Genomic DNA, 27,500 nt, shown 5'->3' with positions numbered 1-27,500 from the left:
TTTTCCTTTTCTGTTATACAGAAACAGAAAGCAAATGTTGACTTTGTGTTTGAAAATTTTCAAAGGAAAAGTGGCACTTTCTACATAGATACATCTTTTAAAGCAGGAGCACATGTGTATTTTATACTGTTGTATTTTGGGGGCTGTCCAGTCACATCTGACTTACGATGACAGGGCTAAGCATCTGTTCCAAGCCTGCCCCCTGTTTCCTCACACTGAACATAGCTTTTAGGTATTGAGGGAATGATAAAGAACATTTCCTGGAAAAAAGATGGATCCTGCCCTGCAAGTTCAGAAATGACTGTATGACAAAAAAGAGACATAGGTTGATTCTGCACAGGCCAAAAGAGACAGGTGTAGGGCAGCATACAATCCACTGGGGGGGGGGGGACTTCACACAGGTCCCACCCCCCAAAACGAGTCTGCCCAGTTTTATTTCCCCTACCTTCGGTTTTTCGAAAATCGCTAAACTAGCAATCCTTTTGAAAAATCCTGGGCAGGCAGGAGGCACTTTATTTCCCTCCCTCCATTGCGTTATCCACAGTCAGGGAGAATCTGCCTGTCATTGCCCGGTCATTACAGGGAGGCCCTTTTTCTTTAAAAAAAATTTTTGCAAGTTGCATCTGCATAACTACGCAGGTGCAACCAGTCGTATCATGGGACGATTGGCATAGCTGTGGAGGTTCATGTCTGCATGCCTTCATAGCTATGCACATTTTGCTGGAAATTAAAAAAAGAAGCGTCTCCTTGTAAAGGCGCGAAAGCAACCCAGATTGCTTCCATGCCGTCCAATCCCTGCCTGCACAAAACACATGTGAACAGGAAAACAGGGAAACACATTCCTTTATCGTGACTGCAACCCGTTGTATATTTGCTGTGCTAAATTGACCACAGTTTCCATTCCCTGATAAGGTCTCTGTTAGTGGTGGTTGAGCAGCTCAGTGATAAGACAAGTGTAACAGATACAGCAGTTTACATTTGTTCTATGAAGAAAGGTCTAGCCATCAGTTTACATCAGTGGAAAGAAAGTGCATGTAGTTAAAGAATTTATAAGGGTTACAGTGAAGCCTCCCTTGATAGCCCCAGCTTCTGGAACTGGGTAGTAAATTTTGCCCTTTGTTAGTTGGGTCCAAGGTTGCAGCCAAGCCAACCTTAGAGTTCTGGCACGTTTGGTGGCTACTGGAGAGTATAATGGAGATTGAAAGAAGGGCATAGAATCTTAGGAACTAACATTTGTCTCTTGTATATCAATGTATCTAATTTTCAGTGTGGCCAAATCTGTGGATACTTAAAGTGGGAAACTTGAGCCCTGAACAAACAAGACTGATATTTCTGAAAACCTAAGAAAAACCCCAGGTTTGCAAAAAAAAAAAAAATCTGAAAACTAAAAAAAACCCCTCTTAAAAACACAGAATAATAGAAACAGCACCAGTAGGTTTAAGAAACAAAATACCCTCAGTGGTCATTGCTAGGCAACCACAACAGTATTTCCAGATGAAGTTTGGTTTGTGTTATTAAAATGCAGGGCCCTTCCTGGGGCTGTTTTGGTCTTTGAAAGAGGACTCATCATGCCTGGCAGCAACATCCCAGCAGCTTGATACTACACCACTTACATGACCTATCCAAGCCCACCTGATTCCGGTTTCGGCATCTGATGCGATAGCAGCTCACCACACAGTCTCCTCATGGTAGAGCTGTTTTAATTGCTTTTAACACTGTTTTTAACCCTTTTTATCATTTATTTGACATTTTTCTACTTTTTTGGAGGATGATTTTATTCCTTTCAATCGTTGCAACAGTGATTTTAATTAGAGCAACGGTACTGTTTTAATGGCTCCGGGTAAACAGGGGAGGGACACTGAAGAAAACATTTTGCTGGTGGCAAAGCTATTGGAGGAGGAGGAGGAAAGTAGTAGTAGTAGTAGTAGTAGTAGTAGTAGTAGTAGTAGTAGTAGTAGTAGTAGTAGTAGTAGTAGTAGTAGTAGTAGTAGTAGTAGTAGTAGTTTGGATTTATACCCCACCTTTTTCTCCTGTAAGGAGACTCAAGGTGGCTTACAAAGTCCTTTCCCTTCCTCTCAGTCCCCACTTCAAATCACTTCACAGCACTTTCAGACAATAACAGTGAGGCTACAACTGAAAGTACAGCTGAAGAATTTACAACTCCAGACTTGCAACTCGAATGTAAAAACACTTCTGCTCCCCCCCCCTCGCCCCGCCTGACATGACCATGAGCATTGTTAACACAACCGCAACAGCCAGTACAAGCAAGGGGAACTCAGAGAATTTATCAAAATTGTGTCAACTTTCTGTTGTTACACTAACATCTATTTACAACAAACTTCAAATACTCAATCTTAAAGTGGAGGCTCTTTCCAATCCTCTGTCTATACCTGCTCTTAGGAAACAACCCAGCAAGTTATCAGACTTCTGGCGCTAATTCCAAAGTCTGCAATCTGGCCTCAAAAAAATTCTGGTTCACTGTCCAGAAATTCTTCCCATACCATCTAAAACAAAGAGACAAAAACTTACAACTTAGTGCTTGAACCTAACAAAGTCAATCATGGTAGAAACTTAGAAACTTTTCCAAACTCCACTTATCAACCTTATTAAAGATAAAGAGCTCCATCATTGACTTACAGGCTGTGACGCCTCTAACAACCTCTAACGAGGTCCACAATTTATTATTGACTTTCAGTTCATCTGTTATTCCATAAAAAACTAAAGCTAAAGCATTTTTAGTGTTCAGAGGAATATTTCCATCATGGGTGTTTAAAAACACAGTTGTAACTCCACTACTAACACATGTCGCCAACTTCCTCCACCTTTGCTTCTGTACAGGACATAAAACACGATACTAGGGAAATGAATTTTAATGACAACCCCCTCCCCCGAAAGGGAGACTCCACCAAGGAACCTCAAGCAACAAACAAAGGTCTGCTGTGAGAACTCATGGGAGGCTCTGTCCATAGAAGATAATCTTAAATAGTCCTTTGTGGACTTGGATATTAAAGAGCAAGAGGACATTATTAAAAGACTTGATCTCCTAAAAAATAACGGACTAACGGCCTACAAAGGCTTATCGTTGAAATCTCCAGAAGAGGAATCAGGTGATGGAGTGAAGTCACCTGATTTAATGCAGACCCTAGTTGACATAACTCCACCTAATTTTGACTTGCATATCGAAAATCCCAATACCATTCCGAGCCCTGTACCAAACACGTTTGAGGAAAGGGAAAGGAAAGACTCTAATGAGATAACACATAACAAACATCTGGCAAGCATCAAGCATTCTTGCTTAAAGATGCCCGCTGTATTACAGCCTTATAGTGCAGAATGCCTACAATTTAATGCCACTCCTATGAACACTGAAATAGATACAAGATCATATAGGGTACTAAATTTCAATAAAGAATTGTTTATAGAGAATTCCAGATAGCTTCAGAACTACGTCATCAGTTCCTTTCAGCATGGCCAATTGGCCATGCTGAAAGGGGCTGATGGGAATTGTAGTTCCTGAACATCTGGAGAGCCGCAGGTTCCCTACCCCTGGTTTAGAGGAATATCATGGGCTCAGGAGTTGACAGAATTGTATCACAAGTCTCCTTCTATGCCAGCTATTGAAGTGATGATGTCCTCTGAGCGGGTGCCAATGTTATGCAATCCTACAGATCTCACTGAAAATAAAGGAATAGCAAATGGAACACCCATCAGTGATACAAAACTTATAGAAAAAAGAAATGGATGTGTATAGATTCAACGTTAAACTAGACCAGGGGTAGGGAACCTGCGGCTCAAGAGCCACATGCAGCTCTTCTGCCCTTGCACTGTGGCTCCATGAGCCGAGCCGCCGGCTTCATCCTTGCCCGCCCTGCAGGCAGCAGGGTGGGCGCATCCATGTGCTTCTCAGAATGAGCGGAGTAAAAGGTAAAAAAAAACCCTATATATATAGTGTTATCTTCATTTTAAATGTCAAAAATTATTTGTGGCTCCAAGTGTTTTCTTTTCTCCTGGAAAACGGGTCCAAATGGCTCTTTGAGTGTTAAAGGTTCCCTAACCCTGAACTAGACTGACACCAGGACTCTCTCTCTCTCTCTACTGGCCTCCAAAGTATCAAAACAGTCAGTTGGAATATAGCTTGCTAGAAAAACAAAATAGGCAGTAACAACTCAAAATCAAATCAACAGTCCTTCCTAATTGTGACACCCTTGCGCAAGCAATCCTAATTTTATGGGAACAATGCAGCTTTATTATAGTAAATATGTACCTTCCACCTAAATACTCAGCTATATATCAAAACACATATTGGGCACAATTAAACAACTGTCTTGGGGACCTAGGGAAATATTTTCATAAATGGAGTTTATTCTATCCGGAGATTTCAATGTAAGAATAGGTAACAAGGGGATGAACATTTATACAGATCTGGACTTAGACACCAATCTGCTACCCCCCTCTGTATACCTTGCTGAGGATCTCCGAAGACAATACCACCAGTTCCGAAGGCATTGAGCTTACTAAGCTTCTTGTTGAAGCACAACTGATTCCGCTTAATGCCCTAACATCGTTTAAATTTTCTGGGAAGTTCACTTTTGTATCTAGTGAGGGTAGTAGCATCATCGACTACATTATTATCACCCCATCGTTTATAAGGAAAATTCAACATTTTAAAGTGGATTATCACCCAGCAAGTGACTATTTACCTCTTTTTATAAGTTTGACTTTACCTGGTGGGAGTAAAGAAACTCTCCACTTGAGACCTACAAATCCACTATTGATTTTTCCAAGGATCATCGCAGTACTCTGACTTGAAACTGACCAAAATGTCCAGGAAACAAGAGCATGGCTTATAATACTTACGTTCTGACTTCACGTTTGCCTTAAGACTGAGGGTCTCTGTCTCCAGGCCCTTATTGAGCCACAATTTAATGCCTGGAATAGTTTGGTCAAAAGGAAAATCCTACCACTAGGATACTCCACTGGCACACAACATGCTTACTTTTAATGAAATCTGTTGTGCCCTGAAGCTAATCTACCAGTAACATCAATATCTGGTTAGCACTGCAAATAAATCTTGCCCCCCCCCTTATTTCTGGGGTTACCTCTTAGTGTATCCAAAACAGCCAATTACTTGTGGCAACTAACACAGCCCAACCATCACAGAGCTCTCACTTTGACAAGGTGTAATGTTTTCCCCTCAGCTGTGACCAAGGGGAAACAGTTAAAAACTCCCAATCACCAAAGGCTTTGTGGATGTGAGTCGCATGGAGTTGACTCTGTCCCTCATGTCCTTTTGAATTGCCCTTTCTATTTGACTCTTAGACATAATCTGCTTTCTCCTTTATGCACCAACAAAGAAGGCCTATCTGAACATCAAAAGATTGTGTACTTATTAGACAACATCTCTAGGGAAGTTACAGAGGAAGTTGGCAAATTTGTGTGCTCTGTTGCAAAGCTTAGAGTATATTAACATTTTATTAACGATGATCAGTTGTTATAGATATAGCTCCTTGACTTGTCTACTCATTCTTTTAAAATTATTAACACATTATTATTTCACCCACCACTTAATAGTACTCTTTTTTATAATCTATTTGATTATGCCAATAAATGTTTTGATGATGATGATGATGATGATGCAAGCCCACCTGCTTGCTACTGTTCAACAGCAGTCACCACAAAACTAGTGTTGTGTAGAGACTAGAGTTTCAGGCTACAATCCGGGAGACTCAGGTTCCAATTCCCCATTCTGCAATGGAAGCTCACTGGGTGAACTTGGACCAGTGATATATTCTCAGCCTGACTTTCCTCACTGCGGTTTTGTGAAGGTACAGTGGAGGAGGGGGTGTCAGCTGCTGTGGGCCCCCATTGTGAAGAAAAGCACGGGTGTCACGGAAGTAAATAAATCTAGCTGAAGGTGGGAGGCAAATAAAAATGGAAGAAGAGAAGGAGCAAGAAATGGGAAACGGCTGTGGGCACATTCAGGAAAGGGAAAAGAAGAAGTGGTAGGGGTGGGGGGGGGATGAGATACCTCTCACAAGTCCTTGAGGGTTATTTTTTTAATGTTTCTAACAGCTTTTCAAAAGTGTGTGTGTGCAGCATTGTGTGTGAAGCCAAAACCATCTGAATCCAAGGATGCTGATCTGCTGGCATATTACTTGCACTAGTAGAACAGCCCTACTGTGTGTGGAGAGGGGTTGTTGTTTTTTTGCTGTTTCCCTTCTGTTAGTGCAGATCTTAGCTTCCCCTTCCATGTTGCTTGCCTGAGTTCCCTGACCAACGGGTGCAGAATTTGTGGGAGTTCAGAGTGAGAGGAAGGAAATGGAGAAGGCCCCCTCTGTGAGCTTTGTTCTTCAGAATATTTTGAACGCATTATCTATGGCCGCAGAGAGACAAGTTAGGCATAAAATAATGCCAGAATGTGTCATTTGCCGAAAAAAATAGTTGTGCCAGTTGGAGTTTGCAGTTTTTGAAATCTCCACAGTAATTGGCTGAGAAAATTCTAGATTATGTGTAGTTAATGCTGTCAGCTCAATAGATAAAGTTGCTATTGTTGCTTAGGGGTTGCTTAGGCAAAGAGGAGAGTTTGTGGCATGATCGAAGTATTGACCATTTGTGTGTATACACACAGACATACACACCTGTAGATGAGTGTGTTTGTGTGTAAATATAACTTATTGTGTGTGTGGCTGTATGTTCATTCACAAGGTAATGTGAGGAGAGTGACTGTCAAGAGAAAATATTACCTGTACAAATATGTTACACATGTGAAAGCCATATTTACCAATATATGTCAGACTCACCTTGTACATACATATTGTAGTTTGAAACCATGGTTCTTTTAAATAGCAAGTATTACAGAAATGGTATTATCATTGGGCTGTGACTGTAAAGAATCCAGTGGAAGTGAAAGTTGTTGGCTTGTCCTATTAAAAAAGATCTTGCAGTTTAAACTAGTTACCATCGATCTTGCAGGCCCTCTGCTGTCTGAAGTTGGTTATGTCAGTCTGTTTGGACCTTATTAACAGAATTATTTGTTACCAGGTTTTAAGTAGTGTTAAGATTTTGAATTTTAATTCTCAGCTATATATTATATAGGTAATCTATGAAACAGCTGATAGGAAATGTAACTGAAATGTGATGTTTGGCTCTTTGAATTATGAAACCAATCTTTCAGAAGAAACTAGAGTCAAAGTCTGCTTGTGAATTTTTAAAGATTTCGGTCTCTGAAATCGTGCAGTCTCGCAAGAGGGTCGATACCTTGACATCAGAATCCTGAATATGTTTTATATATCCTTTTTATGTTTAACAAGTGTCAATCAGAGTAGCCTTGCTGTTATCAACAAATATTGTCTGTTTCCTCGCAGGTTGTTATTTACAATCTTTAGGTTGAAAGAGTCAACACTTTCCCTGTAAATCAGTTTCACATACTATTATAAGTGTCAGTTCTATGCAGCTTACATGCTGTTCAAAACAGATAGAACAATATAGAAATGTAATTTTTGTAATTGAATGGAATTATGTAGTCAGGACTGTGTTCAGATTCCTCCAAGGCTTTGGTTCCAATGTTGCAGGCATAATGGTTCTCAGCATCAGATTTGATTTTTGTTTTTCTTCCCAGTTGCTCAGTTATCCTGTATTTTCCCCCTCCTACAATATTATTCTCCATAAATGGATGATAAAGCATGACACGGTATTTGATAGGGAAGACTTGCAACAGTAGTATGTCTGAGCATGGGAATTTTTCCATTGCTTTCCCTTGCGATTAAACAATGGTAATGCCTTAGGCAAAATAAAGACTATGACAAATAGATTTTTTTCCATGGAATTTCTTATTTTAGGTCTTTTCCGTGCTTTTGTGCATAGTAGTCAAAAGAAAGAAAAGGCTCTTGGACTTTACATGATGTGTTGTGCATAAATTTACATATTGTTTTGTATCAACCAAGCATGAAGTGAGAAGAGTTAAATAGAAGAGATGCATAGAGAAGTAATTGCCATTCATTTTGTTAATTAGAGTTATAATCTTAATGCTAGATTTTTACATTTACTACCAGTTCAGTGTTATTCTGTATTTTGTGTGAGCATTTCCAAAGTAACCTATAAAGGTAATACATTTCTATATATTTCAGAATTGTAGTTAATTAATAAAGTATGGGAGAAATACAAATTAATATTTTCAGCAGTGATTGTAACATTCTTATTTGGGATGGGGGGGACTTTTAAAAATAGGGATTTTTATTCAGTTTACTTTTTAAATAGAAAAATATTCCTCTACTACCCAATCTTTGTTTCAGTAATGCAAATCTGTGCATATCATACCATGCACTAAAATGGGCAAATAAAGCTAAAACTTTTTTCCCAATTATTGTGTAAGTACTTTTTCTCCATATAGAAAACCTGACCTTTTTTAGTTTCATCTCATTCTAAAGGGAAATAGAATACTAGTCTCTGAAGCAGCTGAACTTTTGTCTAGTGTACTGGATTGTGTGCTTCTTACCCACGTCTGAAAAGCATGGATGTGCCTTGCATTTGATGTGAATTTTTAATTTTGAAAATATTCTCAGATACTGCAGTTCAGGTATCTATGGAAGTTGCTGCCTTGTGTTATCAGTGTGGAACTAGTTTATTCCTGTATGTCACATTCAGACAATCACACATGGGACAATATTTCTAGTATGTGTTAGTTTCTATATTGGAGAGATCTGCCTTAAGGGATCTTGCCAAGGGGGTTAGTAACGACATAACAAATATGCGTTTGCTCCATCCTCAAAGAATGAATGTGCTTTGGATCTCCTGTGGACCCTTAAGCGCTTTGTAGACTTTGGTGTTGCAAGAATAAGAGTTTGAGAATCATGTTGTAATAAGTGGTTACTTATAGGACTGATACTGTAGCATAAGAGTTTTAGGTATGACTATCGGCCATTTATTTAAACATGATTAATTATTAGTACTTAAGCTTTTTTAAAAAAATACAGTGAATGTTTCAGAATAATTTGGTTTTTCTAAACTGTTGCATCTTGGAGAATGTTCTGGAACTTTGTTTCTAATGGTAGAAAACTTTTTAAATCTAAAATTACTTAGTCATATCACAATATCATTGCATTTTGAACATTTGATTATTATGTATATTTACTACTGAAGTAGTAAAAGCTACCTCAGTAATTTGAAAATTAAGCAAGACAACTGATATTTTCTTGTTTAAGAAGGACAATACCATACTTACCCTTTATTGTTGGTATAAACCATTATTTTACTAAGAACGATTAGCTATTTAAAACTTGGTACATAAATTAAAGAGGAGCTAAATGGATATGTGATTGTTGCCATTAGTAGCATTTTAGATTATACAGGCAATTATTGTGTTCATTATCCTAGAACAGCCCCTTTGCAAAACTATTGTGGTTGTCTTAGACATTATGTACAAATTTTCCCTGGGAGATTAAAATTTCCAGTGGCATATTTGATTTTGTTATCACAGTTGCCTGAAATAGAACAAACATTATGACAAGAAGAAAAAAACAGTTCTACAGGTATTGAAAATTGCAATAAAAGCTCAAAATACTCCGAATAAAATTTAAATTAAATTTATCTATTTTTCTAATGAAGTCATTTACTTTCTTTATGGTAATTTTAAGCAGGATAGCAGGTTTTCTTAGCTATTAAAAGATTAATTCCTCTTTATAAAAACACAGTATTGAGAGATGCAGACAAATAGCAGCGTACAAATTTAACTTCTGCAGATGCATGTTTGTTTCTTGTTGGCATCTATGAGAGTATGTTTTACTTTGTGTACTTAGCAGAAATGATAAGGTGATGTGATAGATTTGTGTCTGGGGGAGAAGAGAGGGGTTTTTTTTTTACATGCATGGCCAGTCACTTAACCAAAAGTACAAATTTGTTCCTTCAGTACTTTTTATTATATGTTTTTAAAGTTGTTTAAACTTATTGAATGGTCTCTAAAGCTATATTCAGCTTTGTCATCTTCAATTATGAAAGTTTTTATTCTTTTAGCTAACTACATACATTTGTCCAGTGGTCTATGTGTAATGTTTGGGCCCATAAATGTCATTTTTCAAAGGCAACTTTGTATTCATTTCTGTCAGGTTTTGTCTTGGCTTTTACAGTCTTTTCAGTGCTATGATGCAGCAAGAAAAGTGTGAGGTACTGGTTATGCATATTGCAAGACAGTGATTCTTTATTTTATTACAAAAAAAGACCAACTCTAGAAGGCCAGATTAAATCATTCCTTTCACTTTTTAATGGGATTTGGATGAATAGAGTAAAATATGCACTTTGCATTCATTGATAGCATCTTTAGGTTGAGGTAATTGAGTCTTTTTTCCCTGACTGAATGAATAATGACTTCATCTGATCCTCAGCGAGGCCTGAAACTTAGACTGCCTTTGTCAATGCAAAAAGATCTGGGCTTTGAAACATGCTCTACTTCCCTGGCTTAATTTTTCTTCATTTTAATCCAGAAACCTATTTTTCTCAATAATTCAAGCATAAACTATGTAGTAGTTGAAGCAGTGGAAATTGCAAGATATTTGTCCTCGTTGAGCTGCTTTTTAAATGCAGTTGATAAATCAGCCACTGTGGTCTTCAGCTGCCTAGTTCTCAAGGGAAGGGACAGCCCATTCACAAGCAAGAATGCTGGGATTTTCGTCTCTGTGTGTATAAAAATATTTAGTACAAAGTTTTTCTCATCTTGAAACATTATGCTGTATTAGTCTTTCTGACAATGGACTAAACATACAAAAATTTTGCTGGGGATATTTCCCTCCTACAGTAATCACACATGGTCTGTTGACATAATAGTACTGCCAGTAGAGTATATCACAAAATGTTGCATGGGTGTGACCTACCATGGGAATAGTATATGTACTGTCTTTGGAAAAGAAACATTTGAAACGTAATTGGTGAAAAATAGGATCTCCTGACAAGTCCTCACTTAATTGTCACAGTTTCCTTTAAAAAAAGTATCTGCTTTTAACTTGAATCTCTCTAGCTATTCTTAAACTTGTTACTTTGTATAAGAACTTCAAATAAGGATCATGTGGGTGAAACAACTGGTATGATTTCCAAAATGTCATCTTTAGTTAGTTCTTTGCTTCTCCTGAGTTTTAGTCTGGGTCACACTTCACGAATGGTGGGGAGGTGGCTTACAGGCTTTCTTGTTCTTCATTTGGATCCCCCACGCTGTGGCTCATGACTTCATAATGGAGAAGGAAAGCTGAACCAAACAAAGTTCTTGTGAATGATGTGTTCGGTTTTCTAATATTATGGCATTGCCCTATCTCAGGTAAAGCAAATGATTGGCTCCCAAGGTATCCTTCCACAGTAGAAAGCTGCCTTCTGCTCATGATAGAGCTGTTTTATACCTTGCTCAAGAAAAGTGGAACTAAGTACAAAGTTGTCCTAGGCCGTTTCCGCACGGCCAATTAACGACGGCCTGGGGGCGGTAAAAACGCCGCCCCCAGGCCGCCGTTCGCACAGGCGCCGCTGCTGCAACGCAGCAGCGGCGACCTGGATGCGCTTCCCTCCCCCCAGGGCGGCCTAAACAACAACCCTTTAAAGGGTTGTTGTTGGGAGAACGCCCCGGGCGGCGCTGCGCGAACCAGCCGCTGTCGTCTTCTCCGTCTGCCCCACGTAGCCTGCTGCCGCTTGTTAAGAGGCCCGCCATTACTGTCCGACCTCCAGGGGTCGGAGGGCAGCGTATGGACATCGCCATCAGGCTTATCGACACGAGCGGCTCCATGCGGAGCCGCCTGCCGTCTGCCAGCCTCCGCTTCGCCCGTTCCTGCGAACGGGCTTGCGCCCCCACGCCGCCCGCTCTCTTGGCGGCGTGGGGGCGCAAGGAGGCCGTGCGGAAACGGCCCTACTGTTTGTGCTTGAGTTTACATGAGAGTTTGAGAACTGATGCAAAACCTATGTGTTATGGTAGTGTCTGATCTTTTTTCCAAATCCTTGTGGAACAGTTCTAGCTGCTGTTTTCCTTCAACTTACGGTTTTTGGATCCACTCTATAGCCTTTAAGGAGAGACTGTACAGCCTTAAATAAATCCAGAATTCAATCACTTCCATGCTAGCTAAATTCAGTACTTTTGGAGCTCTGATGTTCTTGGTTTATTTTTCCTGTGATATATCTAATTCACAAGCGGAAGAATAACACAGAAGTGTACTTGGTACAGCTAAAACACAATATAGTACCAGTGGCAGAACTCAGTTTCCTTTTATTCATTTTTAAAACCTTAAAATATATGCATGATGTTAGAAGATGTTTGGAGGTGTATGCGTAATGCCTTCTTAAATCTCAGGAGAATCACAAAACGGGAAAGCAGGACTAAACATGATTTTTGCTGTTCAGTGCTCTGCATTTGTCCTTGTCTGTCCCTGAGGTGTGGTCCCAGAAGTAAGGGGAGGGTATTGCAGTGTTGCTTGAGTCTAAACTGTGTCTAACCATTGACCTCCTGAAGACCCCAGGAGATCCTAAGTAATGACAGAAGAAAGGTGGGATAAAAATGTAATAAACAAGGCAAGTTGAACAAGGATGAATTATTTGAACCTTGAAGAATAAATTATGCAAAGAACAACTAATGCAATTTTTCGTAATTTGACTTTGATTTAGGAAAACTGCATAATTCAGCTTTTCTTGGTTTAGAGTTTGAATTACAGAGCATTACCTATGTTTTGCTTACACAGCCACAGTTTAAACCAGTTCCTTTTCTTCATAATCCCCATACTGAAAAGGGTTGCAAAGGACTGGCCTTCCCCAAAGCATTGTCTTTCTGGCCATAAACTCCAGTTTGTTAAGGCTTATGGTGATTAAAAAAAAATCGCTTGAGGGTAAGATTCAGTTCAAGCTGAAGGCCAGTCAAGAGGTTAGTGTGATGGTTCTGCCAGGAAACTTCCAGAATAAGGGATTATTCATTGGGAATCCTTTTGGGTTTTGCTTAGGAGATATAGCACGCCCCTACTCTTCAGCAAGATTGTCTGTGCACTCTTACCAAAGGTGAGATTTATAAGGGCTTTTTCAACCACAGTTAAATTTCCTGAATGAATATTTTGTCTCAGTGTAGCTCATGAGCACACAGGTAACTGTCTCCGATCGATGAGCGTGTATAATACAGGCCTACATATGATACAAAATATGCCTACTTGTGTGGGAGCAAGATATGGTGGAATAAAAAAAATAGTAACAGGAAAATTTATACAACAGTAGTATCTGTGCAGTGTCTAGACATTTAATTTTTTAAGTTTATCCTAAGAAGTTGACAGACTGGAATGGCACCCTAACATACGTCCTCAGGAGAGTTACTCCAGTCTTAGTTTTCGAACCTTGAGAATTCCCATTATGGAAGGACTGTTTGACAGCACCTTCTTGTACTTTGCAGTGGGACCCAATGGCTTGGTCTTATGTATCTGAAAAGCAAACCCAAGATGTGACCTTATGATCAAGAACGGCATCTGGTTAGTTAGCCCTTGACTAGTGTGGAGCCAGCCTTGTAAGATGTAAGATCATTCAAAATAGCTGGCCCCTTTTTGGTATCATCTCAGCGCAATTGTCTTTGGAATCATTATTTAAACGCGGAATTTGCAATCGAAATATTTTTTGTTGGTAATTTTTTTGGACCTTATACACTGAATAAGAAAATGGCAATTGTCTGTTCATTCTCTTCATTACTGAATTTATGTTGCTTTCTTTAGGTTGGTTTGCTGGACCTTGAACTGAATCAACTGACCAAAGCACTGTTCTTGGCTCTAGTTGCACTTTCAATTGTTATGGTAACCTTGCAAGGGTTTGTGGGTCCGTGGTATCGGAACCTTTTTCGGTTTCTCCTCCTTTTTTCCTACATAATCCCCATCAGGTATGTATGAGAATGAGAGAGAAAAAAAACACAGATGTCTAATTTCACTGAATGTGGCTTTTTTGAAATGTACCTTCAGTTCTCATTGTGAAGGAAATTGATCTTATCAGGAAGCTGTGGTAGGAGAAGGTGCCAACAAATCTGCTGATTCTTTAGGGATCATTTTACAAAAAAGCAGTGCTATTGTACTTTTTGGTATAATGTTAATCTTGCTGGAATAATCAGTTTATCTAATCCTTTTACTTGTACTAACGTATTTAAAAGGGTGAACTCTTTCGATATCAGAAAATATAGTTTCTGGCATGTGTATTTGAAAGGATTGTTTGATTTACTTTGGAATTTATAATATTTTCTATTTCTTTAGCCAAAGTATTATGCATCAAAACATAATTCATTGTAGTTTTACAGTGTTTTGGGCTTTTCTGGATACCACAAAAAATCCTTTAAATAATTTTTGTATTAAGCAATCATTTCTGGCTCCAGCTCTTCAGAGTCTTAACTATTGTGATGACCTAATTTTTAAATAGGTGCTTGATAGTTTATAGTTTATAAATAAAACATTTGTGAATGATCTTGGAGGAGCCCTCAAGAACTCCTCTTGATCAGCATCTTGCATACCCAGCCGAGAATTAGTTGTTTCCCCCTAATGTATGGAAGACCATGCTTTTTTCTTGTTGAACCAACAAGTGGTAGTTTGTACGTGCTGTGCAAACTAGGATTGCAAACAATGATTCAACGATGGTTTGCAAGCCATAGTTCGCTGCTTCAGTTTTGTTCAGAAAGAAGTGTTGTAATTTACTACACAGAGAAGTGGCTAACACACTGATTAAAAGGGCAAAAGGTTTATTAGGAGGCACATTTATGATAGGAAAGAGGGAACAATAGCATGCTGCTATCTTGCTAGCTAGGTAGAGTCTCTGTAACTAGCTTCGGAGAAGAAGCAGGATATTAGACCTGAGAATATCAGTCTAAGGACACACAAGAGGTGACACAAAAGAAGTCATTACCTTTACAGCCCTCTCTGACCACTTGCCTTTCCCCCGCTGTGTTTTAATCTCAGTTCCTTTGCACATCACAAGGGTGAAAACAGGTTTTTCCTTTGAAAACACCTTTGTCAAGGGTGATCCTGCCTAGGTTTCGTACCATAACCAAGGTTATTCTGGTTTCACTTGCCAGTAACACACACTGTGAAGCAAAAAAAGTCTTTATTGAAGATATTCAATTTAAAAAAATTAAAAAGTATAGTTCAGTGGCCATTGTAATGCATAAAAACAACAAAAGTTAAGCCATCTAACTATTTATAGCAGAGATATTGATCCTCATAGCTAAAGTTCTAGAGCAGCGGTTCTCAACCTGTGGGTTGCGACCCCTTGGGGGTCAAACGACCCTTTCACAGGGGTCGCCTAAGAATCTCCGCATTAGTATTCTCCATCTGTAAAATGGATAAATGTTAGGGTTGGGGGGTCACCACAACATGAGGAACTGTATTAAAGGGCCGCGGCATTTGGAAGGTTGAGAACCACTGTTCTAGAGCATATCTTAAAGCAGCATAAGTGGGTTAGGTGGAGGAAAAGGGATAAAAAGGGGTGTTCTCTTCCATCATAAGCTGTATTTTATAGTAAAACCAGCCATAATCTCCTGATATTAAACAACCAACCACAGGGCTGCCTTTAACGAATATTCTGGACAGGAGCAAGGTTCTCCATTCCCTCACCAGAGTCTCAGCTGAACTATGTGAGCTAATTAACAGGTCTGGGCAATGAACTTGGCTAGTAACTAGTAACTGTCAGACTATGGGGGTAACTGACACCTGCAAAGTAGTCAGAGAACCGAGGAATGAAAGTCAAGCCGGAATTTTTCTCTGAGATGGCTTCACTTTTGACAACCTTTTACTATTTTCTTCTTCACTGCTCAGGCATATCATTCTGTTTGTGAAGTGCAGACACTGAAGACACAAAAGAGGGTCTTATAGAACAGGACAGGACCTGTACCCATCAGTAGAGAGCACTCACACAAAGAAAAGTAGTGGAGTATCTGAAGCCCCCCCCCCCCCCCGCCGCGCTTTCCCCATTTTCTCAGGTAGCACTGGGTAAGAACTGAGCTTGTATACTTTCTTCCTGCCATGGGGAAAGATTCCTGGCAGTAGAGAACAGAATGGAGTCTGTAACTGCGGGCTGTGGGTAGGGGTTTTTGCAGTTATGCTGCTTTCAGTTGAGCACTGCTATCTATAGTTTCCCATGGTTCTTGCTGCTGTTAGTAGTTAGTTAGTAGTGTTGCCCGGGACAGCAAATTATATGTTAGGTCAGAATATTGGTAACAATTTTTTAAAATTAAATTGGAGGGAGGGAGGGGAATTAACTACCACATGGAGGTAGCCTATGTTGAAAACCCTTCAAGAAAACCAGGTTACAGGGTCTCTCAGGTCTGACAGTTGATCTGTTGGTCATACCAGTTAATCTATTAAAAGGTGAAACTCCAATTTAAATATAGTTATATCTCTTCCCCTCAAGCAGGATGGGAAAACAAAGTCTTATTTCTGTTAGCAAAAACTGCCTAAGTTATGATTCAAGTCATGGTCATGAATCAGCCCATGTTACACATTTGACTACCTCTCTAATTTTGTGTGACTGTGTCTGGCTAATGGAATGCAATCATCATCATTATAGGTTGGACCAAATCACTTTTTCCACTTGTGAAAAGGGGTCCCCTTTGACCACCCAAAAGACTGTGCTGGGGGTCATGGGACCTGCGTGGATAAAAAGTGTGTAAGATGGGGTGGGTTAAGTAAGACGGGCTGAACTTAAGGAGCTGTAAAATGGGCTGAAGTAAGGAGTGGGATTAGCTTTGATTGAGAGAAAAACTCCCTGGATCTAACCTAATGAATAACCAAATTCTGTATTCATACTACGGAATGCTTTTAAAATATTTTAGTGGAAAATACAGCTGTTTTCCACAGATAAAAGAAAGTGCTTTGAGAGGGTTTTTTTCTGATAAGTGGAGTATTTGGGGAAAGGAATTATATTGTTATCCAAATGCTAAAATAAGCAAAAGGGTTGTTTTTTTGTAAACTTTGCCTACAATGATAAACATGCTATCAATTACTAGAAATACAGAAAAGAAAATGATGCTGTGCCTGCAGACTAAAGTATACATTACACATATATACAGGTAAAAGTAGCCGATTCCTTTTTAAAAAACAGGAAACGCTAGAGAAGCAGTGTGGAGAAAGGTGTTAGTCTGTTGTTTCTCCGCTGCAGATCACATTCCCATGTGAATCTTCATCGTGTGGCATTTTAAGTGGATTTGTCCTGGTAGTCATTTTGACTGCACAAATACCATCTTTTGAATACTTTTTTGGCTTGTTTTTGTTTGAGGGGGAGGGGGGTCTCCTGCATTGTTGGCTTTCTGTGAACAGTAAAGCTATTTTTGCATTACTGTACACCAAGAAATGGTGTTTATTTTCAAACTTTAAATGGTTGTATGTGTTTGATCAGTATTACTGTATCTTTTAAGTTAGCAGAGCATATGTGGTATTAAAGATATGGTGGTTTAGCTCTGCATGATTTGTCTCGGTCTGGCTGCTTACTAATGTTCAAGAGAAGCCACCTTATGAAAGCCAGTGTGGAATAGTGGTTGAAGTTTCAGACTAGGACCACAATTCCTGTTTTGCCCTGGAAATTCTCTAGGTGACCTTCAACCAATTACACATTCTAAGCTGAATTTACCTCACAGATAGCAGCAAATTAGCCATGAAGACACATTCCAGTGGGGATGGCCTCTGCCCCATCTGGGTTGGGCCAGCCCAGTGACAGAAAGGCTGAGCCTGGCCTGCCTGAGCCCAAACAAATCAAGAGTGGTGGGACTGACTGGCCTCCCAAAGGTAAGGCAGATGAGAAGGGAGAGATGGCACCTAGTCCCACTCAAGGCAGAACTGGAGAGGAGATCTCCAACCTACTGTACCTGAGGCAAGATGGGAGAGGCAGCCCCTGGCCCACCTGAACCTTGAATGAAACCAGGAAAGCAGAACCCATCCTACCTGAAGCAAGGAAACTGGCACTGAGCCAGATGCCTCCCACAGGCCCTTGTGGGTTTTCTCTTGCTCTATAGTTTTTTTCTGTTCTGTCATAGCTTGTATATGTTGCTGTGGTAGTACATTCAGTAGAGTTCCTTATTTTTGGTTCCCTAAGCTGAACCAAACACACAGGCTTTAATAGCCATATAAACTCACCTGTACATCTGTGATCCTTGGATTCTGAATAAAGAAGGCATTTATATTGAAGGGATAACACTATGCACATAGTCAAATACACATATAGTCAAGGAGTAGAAAGTTCTGTAGCCTGCTGTATCTAATGCAGTGTGCTTCCCTTGTGAATATGTGTCTGTCAAAGGGTTTTTTTTAATTATAAACTTGTTTTGGGACCTTTCTCAAGCTCTGGTAAAAACTCTTATCACCTGGTTGACCCACCCCACCCCAGCAATTGCTGCTGTTTTTAAGTTTGGTCACCTTAAGAGGAAGTTTCTGGCTTCCCAAGTTAGGTGCATTCTATGCATTAAAAGACCGTAGCAAAATGAGAGTAGTAACTCAGCTCTGTGTCTATCATGTTAGAATCCTGGGTTGCAATCTTCATAATGATCTGTGTAACCTTTCTCTAGATGTATTTGTTAAAAGGTTAGACCGCATTGATCTGAAGGGGAAAAAAGAATGGTAAGGTTGTGGCATCATGAAACAGAGTGGAAATAAGATTAAAATTCATGGATTCTCTCTCACTTCAGCGAACAATCCTGATACTGATAGAAGGGGGAGTTTCTCTGACCGCACATGTACAGTGTGAAGAGTGATGTACGGAATACTGTATTATTTCAGCTTACAAGAATGTAAGGTGCTTCAGAAAAACTTTCCATCCTTCTTCAGAGAGTATTGTTTCTAAAAACAATGTTTTGGCATTTGCTTTACTGTCATAAAAAATGCCTGATATCTTGTCTTGACTATCCATGTCTTGATAAATATGATTGCTTGAGGTTTACTTATATCTTTGTGGACCAACTTGCTTCCTTTTGCTGGTCCTTACAAATGAGATGAAGAAAAAGAGTTGGCTTTTATATCTGCTTTTCTCTACCTATAAGGTGTCTCAAGCGGCTTACAATTGCCTTCCCCATCTCCCCACAGTGAACACCTTGTGAGATAGGTGGGTCTGAGAGAGTTCCAAGAGAACTGTGACTAGTCCAAGGTCACCCAGCAGGTGTCATGTGGAGAAGTGGGGAGGCAAACCTGGTTCACCAGATTAGAGTCTGCTGCTCTTAACCACTATGCCATGGTGGTGGTCAAATTATTTATTTATTTATTTATTTATAATTGGTTTTATATACCGCCCCTCCCCCGAAGGGCTCTGGGCGGTGAACAACACAATAAAACAATAGTTACAATAAAAACCCCATTAAAACAACAATCAATAATATTATATTGGCATCCAATCATAAAAACAGAACTTCATAGATCCACCCTGGAAAATAAAACAGAGAAGTGGAGAACCCAGAATGTAAAGAAAAGGAGGGGGAAAGGGGAGGATGTTGTGAGGATAAAACAGAGAGGCAAATGTCATAAGCCACTTTGAGTTCCCACTGGGGTGAAAGGCAGGATGTAGAAAAAGGTGTTGTGTGTTTAATACTGTATGCTTAGATGCCCATAGATTTCTCCCAATGATTTAATGTTGTTCTCCATACATGAATTCCTGATCTTGCCTTGTAAAAATGCATGTATTTCTACAAGTTTCAGAAGCATTAGAATTGAGATCAGCTAGACAAATCATGAATCTCAGTTCATGCAAGTATCAATTACCAAATAGAGAGGGATTGTATAGAATTCCGAACTTTTGGGTCCAGTTTGGCAGTGTTCGAAAAACGGTGGGTTGTGGGATATTATGTACCCAATTGGCATGCAAATTCTACTGCACGTATTGTAGAGTTGTATTAAATACCAAAGAAGATTTATTGATGGATGGATGGATGGATGGATGGATGGATGGATGGATGGATGGATGGATGGATGGATGGATGGATGGATGGATGGATGGATTTAAAGAACAAATGAGCAGCACAGGTTTCCAGATAGTCAAAGGACATAACTGTCTTGAGACACATACATTTAAGCTAATTACTACGCTTGAGCACCGACAGTAACTATAAGTACATTTCAGGTTTGGAATTTTTAAAAACTCAGTAAAACCAAATAGAGCTGATATCAATCGGCTCTATTCAGCTCTTACTGAAAATATTTGGGTTGAAAAAATCCCCAAACCTGAAAGGCGGGAGACAGATCCTGCTTGCAGCATCTGGCCCTCTCTTCCCCACCTCTCCTATCCAGTTTTCAAAGGGTTTTGGTAGCAGAGGCAGGGACGATCTTCCATGCTGGGCTGTTCAACCCGACATTCAAGATCATGCATGCTCTCCCAATGCTTCTCCTGTCCCAGCCTGAAAGGGAAGGCAATCTTACATGCCGGACTGCTCAGCCCAGCATTCAACATTGTTCATGCTCTCCCCCCACCCAGTAGCGTAGCGCCAACAGGGCAGGGAGGGGTGCAACGCCCAGGGCGGCGCTGCAGTTGGGGCGTTCCGGGGCAAGTCAGAAATGGGCAGCACCGTGGCAGGGGCATGGGGCGCATGCGTGCCCCGGGCGAAGTTCCCCTTCACTCCACCCCTGCCCCCATCTCTTCTGTCATAGTCTGAAAGTTCTGGGACAGGAAGGGGGGCAATCTTGCATGCCAGACTGAGCAGCCTGGCTTGATCACTGCTGCTCTCCCTCGCCTCTGCTGTCCAAAAGCTGATAAAGGCAAATTCTGTTAGGCTTTATTGATTCCCAAGCTATTTGACTCCATTCTCATTTTCATCTTTATTGGCTCCTAGGCCCAGGGTTTTTCGGGGATGGGAGGGTGGGTTGTGATTTGGATTTACTGAATCACCACACCTATTTGTTATAACTTCAGAGTGTGGTTCAAAATGTCTTTAATGTTTGGAGGTACTTTTACTCACTAGCCCCTAAGTTGGATCCTCTCTCTCTCTCTCTCTCTCTCTCTCTTACATGCCACAGCAGCAGTGGCGTAGGGAGCAGCAGTGGTGTAGTGGCTAAGAGCAGATGCACTCTGATTTGGAGGAACCAGGTTTGATTCCCCGCTCTGCCGCCTGAGCTGTGGAGGCTTATCTGGGGAATTCAGATTAGCCTGTGGACTCCCACACACGCCAGCTGGGTGACCTTGGGCTAGTCACAGCTTTCCGGAGCTCTCTCAGCCCCACCTACCTCACAGGGTGTTTGTTGTGAAGGGGGAAGGACAAGGAGATTGTAAGCCCCTTTGAGTCTCCTTCAGGAGAGAAAGGGGGGATATGAATCCAAACTCCTCCTCCTCCTCCTCCTCCTCCTCCTCCTCTTCTTCTTCTTCTTCTTCTTCTTCTTCTTCTTCTTCTTCTTCTCCTCTCTCTCTCTCTCTCACACACACACACAGACACAGACACACACACACACACACACACACAGAGAGAGAGAGAGAGAGAGAGAGAGGAATCCACCCACACTAGGCTACCCTTTCCCAAGAATTAGATTATCATTAGAGGTAGACCTTATCACCAGAGATACTCCTCATAATCAGGTACTGTCCCTCTACCAGAGGTGGAGCTAAACCACCCTGCTATAATACTAGACAGAGCTACTAGTTATAATGCTTTTTTTGCTTAGGCAGACTTAAAACTATTTATTTATTAATTTATTTATTTATTGGATTTTTATACCGCCCCATCCCCGAAGGGCTATCACTCCATTGAGGCAGATCCGAACCATCCTTCTGTGCTCTCTTTCGGCATGCCACCTTTTCTAAAATTATTGGATGCTGAAGCAGTACTCTCATAGGCTCAGGGACGAAACAGCTGAGTGGCTGTTTTTTCCCCCTTCATGGACAGAATGTCCATCACGAATACTCTCAAGACATCAGTGATGCTATAATCACACATGGGTTTAAAAACACAGAACACAAATTCCAGTAAATGGACTAGCAGAGAGAAACAGGACCATCAAAACTATCACATGCAACTTGAAGAGAAAAGTTGAGCCTGGAAGTCCCCTGGAGGTGGCCCGTGGATTGGGCTGCCCAAGATTACCTTTTCAGTTCTTCTGAAGTGTAATGTGAATGGAGCAGAGAATATTTTCTGAAGGAGGGAGTTGTAAAAAGGAGGTTCCTCCCAGCTGAAACTCTAAAGGCTGCAAGGAGTTGCAAAAGGGAGCTCCTGCCAGCTGAAACTCTGAAGGCAGCAGAACACGGAAAGGCTTCTACTGTGCTCCCATATATGCAGGTAGGTTCATGTTGGTTGGACTCCCCTTCAAAGCCATTCAGAGCGTTAAAGTTTGGATTGGTGCCCAGACATGAATTTCAACCTGGTGAAAGCTGGGTTAAAACTGGCATCATAGTGACTAGCCCATCAGTGGACAAGGAAACACTTTCTGAGCCAATTGACATTTCTGGGAAATGTTCAAAGGAAGCCCCATGTAGAGTATATTACAATAACCCAGTCTGGAAGCCATCAGTCTGGCAGTAGTGGATTTGTAATAAAGCATCTATGAGTGCATCTCGCACAGCCTGCCAGGCAGCACTGAGGAAAAAGCAGGAAATAAGGCAAGCAAAGTTAAGGGAAAATAATCCCTTATCCTTCCCCTTCCATTCTTTGGTATTACAGGTCAAATAATTCTTTCACAGTTCCCTTAAGGAATTTTATTTGGGCTAAAGGCAGCTGGAAGTTATTGTGCATGACACTACAAAAGTATTCTAAGTAAATCATCGGGTTGAAAGGATATTATTAGCCCATCAGGAGATCAACATTTTGCAGAGCTGGCAAGGTAGTGACTAACAGGGGAACAAACCATTATCTTAAGGCCTCTACCAATGATTTTATTTTAGCTCGGTAATTGCACAGTTGTTACTTCTTTCTTGCACAGGATCCTGACATCAGTCCTCAAAGTTGCGCTTTTTCAGATATGCCATGCTTTTTCTGGTAGTCAGAAGATAGCATTTTATTAATGGGAACATGCTATTTTCTCTGCTGCCATTTCAGTTGCCTTGTAGAATATCACTGTACCAGTGCCTTGGCATCTGTTGGATATTGCCCAGGATTTTGGTGGTGACAAATGATACTGCTATTCTACCACCCTGTATCATTCTGTGACATCACATTACCAATTTCCTGGTTTTACTTCTGTTAGGTCGTCTGACTTGGATCATTAAAAAGATTGTGGTATTGATAATAGAAGTCTTTATTAAGAATCAGTAAGCAGGTACCTAACTAGCTAAAGCCAGTTCTGAGGAATGTGGGAAAGACTACCACAGATATAACAGCAGCCCAGACCCACTCCCACCGTACCATCTTGTGAGATTCCCAGCAGCTTCGGCATAGTTTAAACTACAGGATGCACCTTGTTTTCTCACTCCCTAGTGAATGCAGTTGAAGCTGGAATGCAGTTGAGAGTCCTACAGCCCTTTCTCCTACGGATGGCCCCAACCCCTCCCCCTAGCAGAGCTGCCCTGAGCTGCCAACTTCCAGGCAGGCACCAGATCTAAACTTAGCAGAAAAAGGCACAAGCAGATATTATACCCAGAGAGTAATTATGTAGTAACTAACACAACCCTGACATTCTGCCCCCTTTAAGAACCTCTTCCTTAGGGCGATGAGGGTAGGTTTTGTGGAAGGCCTTCACCAAACAAGGGGCTCTGACATGACTGAAGTTTGCCCATTTGTTGTCCCCTTCTGGGAAATGAACCCAGAACACTAAATACTGAAGGCCCAAGAATACTACAGACCCAAGAATCCATGATAGAAGCCACTTCGTGCTGGCGTATCGTCTCCAATCCAAATGGGTTGGGGCATGCTCGAGCTTGGATGCCAGCGATCCTCGGAGGGCTTTCTTCAGGCTGCAATGGAACACAGGATGTATGCCACGTAATTTTTTTGGTAGGATCAACTCTACAGCAATGCTATTTACCACCCGCACCACCTTAAATAACCCAATATACATATGCCCCAGCTTTCTGCTACCCTGCATCCACCGTAGATTGTGGGTAGACAGATATACCGAGTCCCCCACCACATAAGTCACAGGCAGTCTTTTGTGGCCAGCCTGTTTTTGTGTAGTCCTCTTTAGCCCTTTGCAGAGACTCCTGGATCATCCCCCAGAAATCACGTAAAGAGTCCATCCCCTGGCCCTGTAGTTAACTTCCCCACCAATGGGAAGGTCTTCCCTCTTGACCACACATCACTTGGAAGGGGCTTTTTCAGATTCTGTGATGCGCAGTGTTGTTATAAGCATCCTTCAAAGGGAAGTAACTCAACCCAGTTGTCCTGGTGGTAATTTACATAGCAGCGCAGATATTGCTCAGGGACCCTATTCAGTCCCTCAGTCTGGCCATCACTGCAGGGGTGGTATGTTTTTTTCATCAGTTTTTTCTAGCAAAACTCAAGGTTTATGTTAACAATAACATTTTTTTCTTTTTGTCCAGTTCTTTAGAGATGGTATACTCTACTCTTCTGTTCTACCATTTAAGTATTGACACAATAATAATAATAATAATAATAATAATAATAATAATAATAATAATAATAATAATAATAATATACACTTGTGCTGTGCTGTAATGTGTATAATAATAATAATAATAATAATAATAAATAGTGGCAAATATCATCAGGTCTCCTCAGGAATCACTTGCCACACAATGAATCCTTCCCATCTTTTATTTAGATCTTTGAAGGTTTTGCTTCCAGTTTCCAGGGTTGAATGTCACATCTGCTTAATTAAAAAAACAACAACAGTGAACATGAACAGATTCCCCTTGGAAGGTATCCTTTTAATTTTTACCTGGAGACACAGATTCATGCTACTGACTGATGTGTGTCTTAGTACAAGAATACCACTAAGAAAGAACCCTTTTCTTTAAAAAAAAATGGTCTGGAAAGGTCCCCTAAAGGCACAAATGTTGCTTATCTATAAAAGCTCCCCCTCTCATTTTGTGTTGAGTCTTAGCAGAAGTCTGGTGATGGATGAAAATGTACATTCAGAATCACACATCTCTGAAACCCTAACCCTCAATTCACAATAGCTGTTCCTCAAGGTGGAACACATTGTATTGTTATCTAGCTATTTTGTGAACTCTAGGGAGAAATTAGGGGATTGATGCTTACTTATTGTACCTGTTTTCCTCATATTGGTACAAGCTTACATTTGGAGACATCTAGGACACGTTTGAGTTTAATCGGATTCTTAGATTCTCAGTACTCACCATGTGGTATCACTTACAATAGAAATGTGTTGCTTCTGCTTAATAAACATGGCCTGATTATGGTGAAAAATAATTGCTTTGAATTTTTTTTAAAAAAAAAATTACTCTAGTTCTCAATGCCTGCCTATACAAATGTGTCCATGTAAGTGTTCTCTCTGTGTACATAAAAATTAAACTACATATGTATGTTTCTACTATGATTTTTTTATCTATCAATGCATTAGTGCTGTGTCACATTATATGGGGGTACATTGGCTCAAGCTGATATGCTGATGTAGATGTCTTGGATTGAGTTGCCAAGCGTAAACACTAACTGTAATTAATTGATTCTTACTTATTGTACCTGTTTAATTGTGAGTTATAATGTTTTACTGATAATTGGAAGTTCTGTGGACTTCAATGACAGCAAAGAATACAAGTTTCTGTGAACTGCATCAAACTTAATATATACTCTGTTCCACATGAAGGTGATATTCGATTGTGTATTCCTCTGCCACAGAACAAAGCATGCTAGACCTTCTTTGTTGTAAAATGCTCCACCTGGGTCCTAGTAACTAAAATATAGGTAATTCTCATACTAATATAATGTACTTTGAAAGTTATGTGTTTTGATCTTTAACTTCAATACATAAAATGTTGAAGATATTGTTTGTATAAACCCAGATCTAACTTTCAGTTGTGGCAGGCAACTTGTTTTTGTAATTCAAGAGTTCAGTTGCTTCAAACTCAAAAACGCATATATATTTTTCCAGCTTACGTGTGAACCTTGATATGGGAAAGGCAGCCTATGGATGGATGATTATGAAGGATGACAATATACCTGGGACAGTTGTCCGTACGAGCACCATACCTGAAGAACTGGGACGTCTAGTATATCTATTGACTGATAAAACAGGTAAATCCTACTATATAAAAGGCATACTGTGTTCCCAACAACTCACATCTTAAAGTAGAAGACTCTGGGAAATGTAGTCCAGAGGGTGCCGTCTCCCAAGCACTGTACTACACCACCCATAATTCTTTGCTTTAACAACACAGTTGTCACCAATATACCTTCCCTCCTCGCTCCCCAAGAAATACAACTTCGTCATGCATGCATGTGCAGCCCCGGTGTCACTCACATGCCCTTCCAGAAGGCCCCAGCTTGTCTCCTCAGCTGGGGAAGGTGCTGGGGCAAAGGCTGCTTGCAATGGCTGTTCAAATCTGCTGCTCTGGTGTCCTACAGCTTGGAAGGAGACCATTAAAAGTATCATCTTCCAGGCCTCTTGCTTTGTGAATGAACTCTTCTTATACTCATAAGAAAGGGGCCCCAGACTCACTCATTTGCGAGCCCCCCGGGGGGGGGTGGAGGAAAGGAGGCAGTGAGACGACTCAGGTGCTTGCTTCTGCCTATGCAATGGGTAACGCCAGGGAGTCTCACTGTGCATGATCAGACCTCCTCTTCCCAGGCCGCTTGCCATTCTTCCTTTGGCCAAATGACCTCCTTCTTTCCTGACTGGCCAATCAGGCCCCATCTGGGCCCGGTTGGAACAGTGCCTCAGGCCAGAGACCTCACAGCCCCCCCACCCCAATCCCTGTTTAAGCTGCAGCCTGCATATCAAGGCCCCAGTCGGCCTCATAGTTTTCTCCCACTCAGCCCTCCCTTTAGTTAGGCATATTTGTTGGTGTTTGGTGTTGGGAACTGTTATCATAGTTGCATTTGTTTTTTCCTTTTGTCACAGCTATGTTGGTGGTATAAGCATATAGCCAGATTCATTGGTTGGGGGCAGGGGCAGTAATTGGCCTGATTTCCATTTCTCTCATCTTTGGGGATCCCTTAAGGGATTTTGGTGAGTGCTTTGGGGGACATGCTGAGCTTGGGGGCTGTTCTGGTGCTCTCACTTCAAATGGTAGAGGAGACCATGCAGAGACTGGTGCCTAGGTGGTATCCATCAACCTGCCATCCCTTGTGTTCTCCCCCTCGCCCAGCAGGTGGACTTTGGTCAATGCAGAGGGGTATTTCAGCCAACGGAATGGTCGCCTGATAATTGGAGCCACTGCCATATGCTATGCCAAGGCTGTCAGCTGCTGTTACCAATAAAGTTATAGCCAATTTTACTTCAACAAAGGTTGTTTACAGTCCCCCTCAGAACTCTTTCAGACCACATGGAGGCAGGCAATGGCAAACATCTCTTGCCTTGAAAACCCTACAGGGCTACTATGTCAGCTGTATCTTGACGGCACTTTCCTCCATCACTACCACTTGGATCTATGTGAATAAAATGCTTCAGTATCTAATTATCAAACTATCAGAGAGCAGCAGTGGCATAGTGGCTAAGAGTAAG

The 27,500-nt window shown here is 40.9% G+C and overlaps 1 protein-coding gene across 1 annotated transcript in view; it reads left to right on the top strand.

Moving 5' to 3' along the window:
* Positions 1 to 27,500, top strand: part of ATP9B (ATPase phospholipid transporting 9B (putative)) — a 172,170-nt gene that overhangs the window by 104,593 nt on the left and 40,077 nt on the right. The window contains 2 exon segments of the mRNA XM_048507642.1: positions 13,704 to 13,864; positions 25,929 to 26,071. Coding sequence (XP_048363599.1) covers positions 13,704 to 13,864; positions 25,929 to 26,071 — 304 coding nt within the window.

The sequence above is a fragment of the Sphaerodactylus townsendi genome, linkage group LG09, assembly GCF_021028975.2.
Source record: "Sphaerodactylus townsendi isolate TG3544 linkage group LG09, MPM_Stown_v2.3, whole genome shotgun sequence".
NCBI lineage: Eukaryota > Metazoa > Chordata > Lepidosauria > Squamata > Sphaerodactylidae > Sphaerodactylus > Sphaerodactylus townsendi.
Note: the sequence above shows the minus strand (reverse complement) of the source record. Positions and strands in the feature narration are given on the sequence as shown.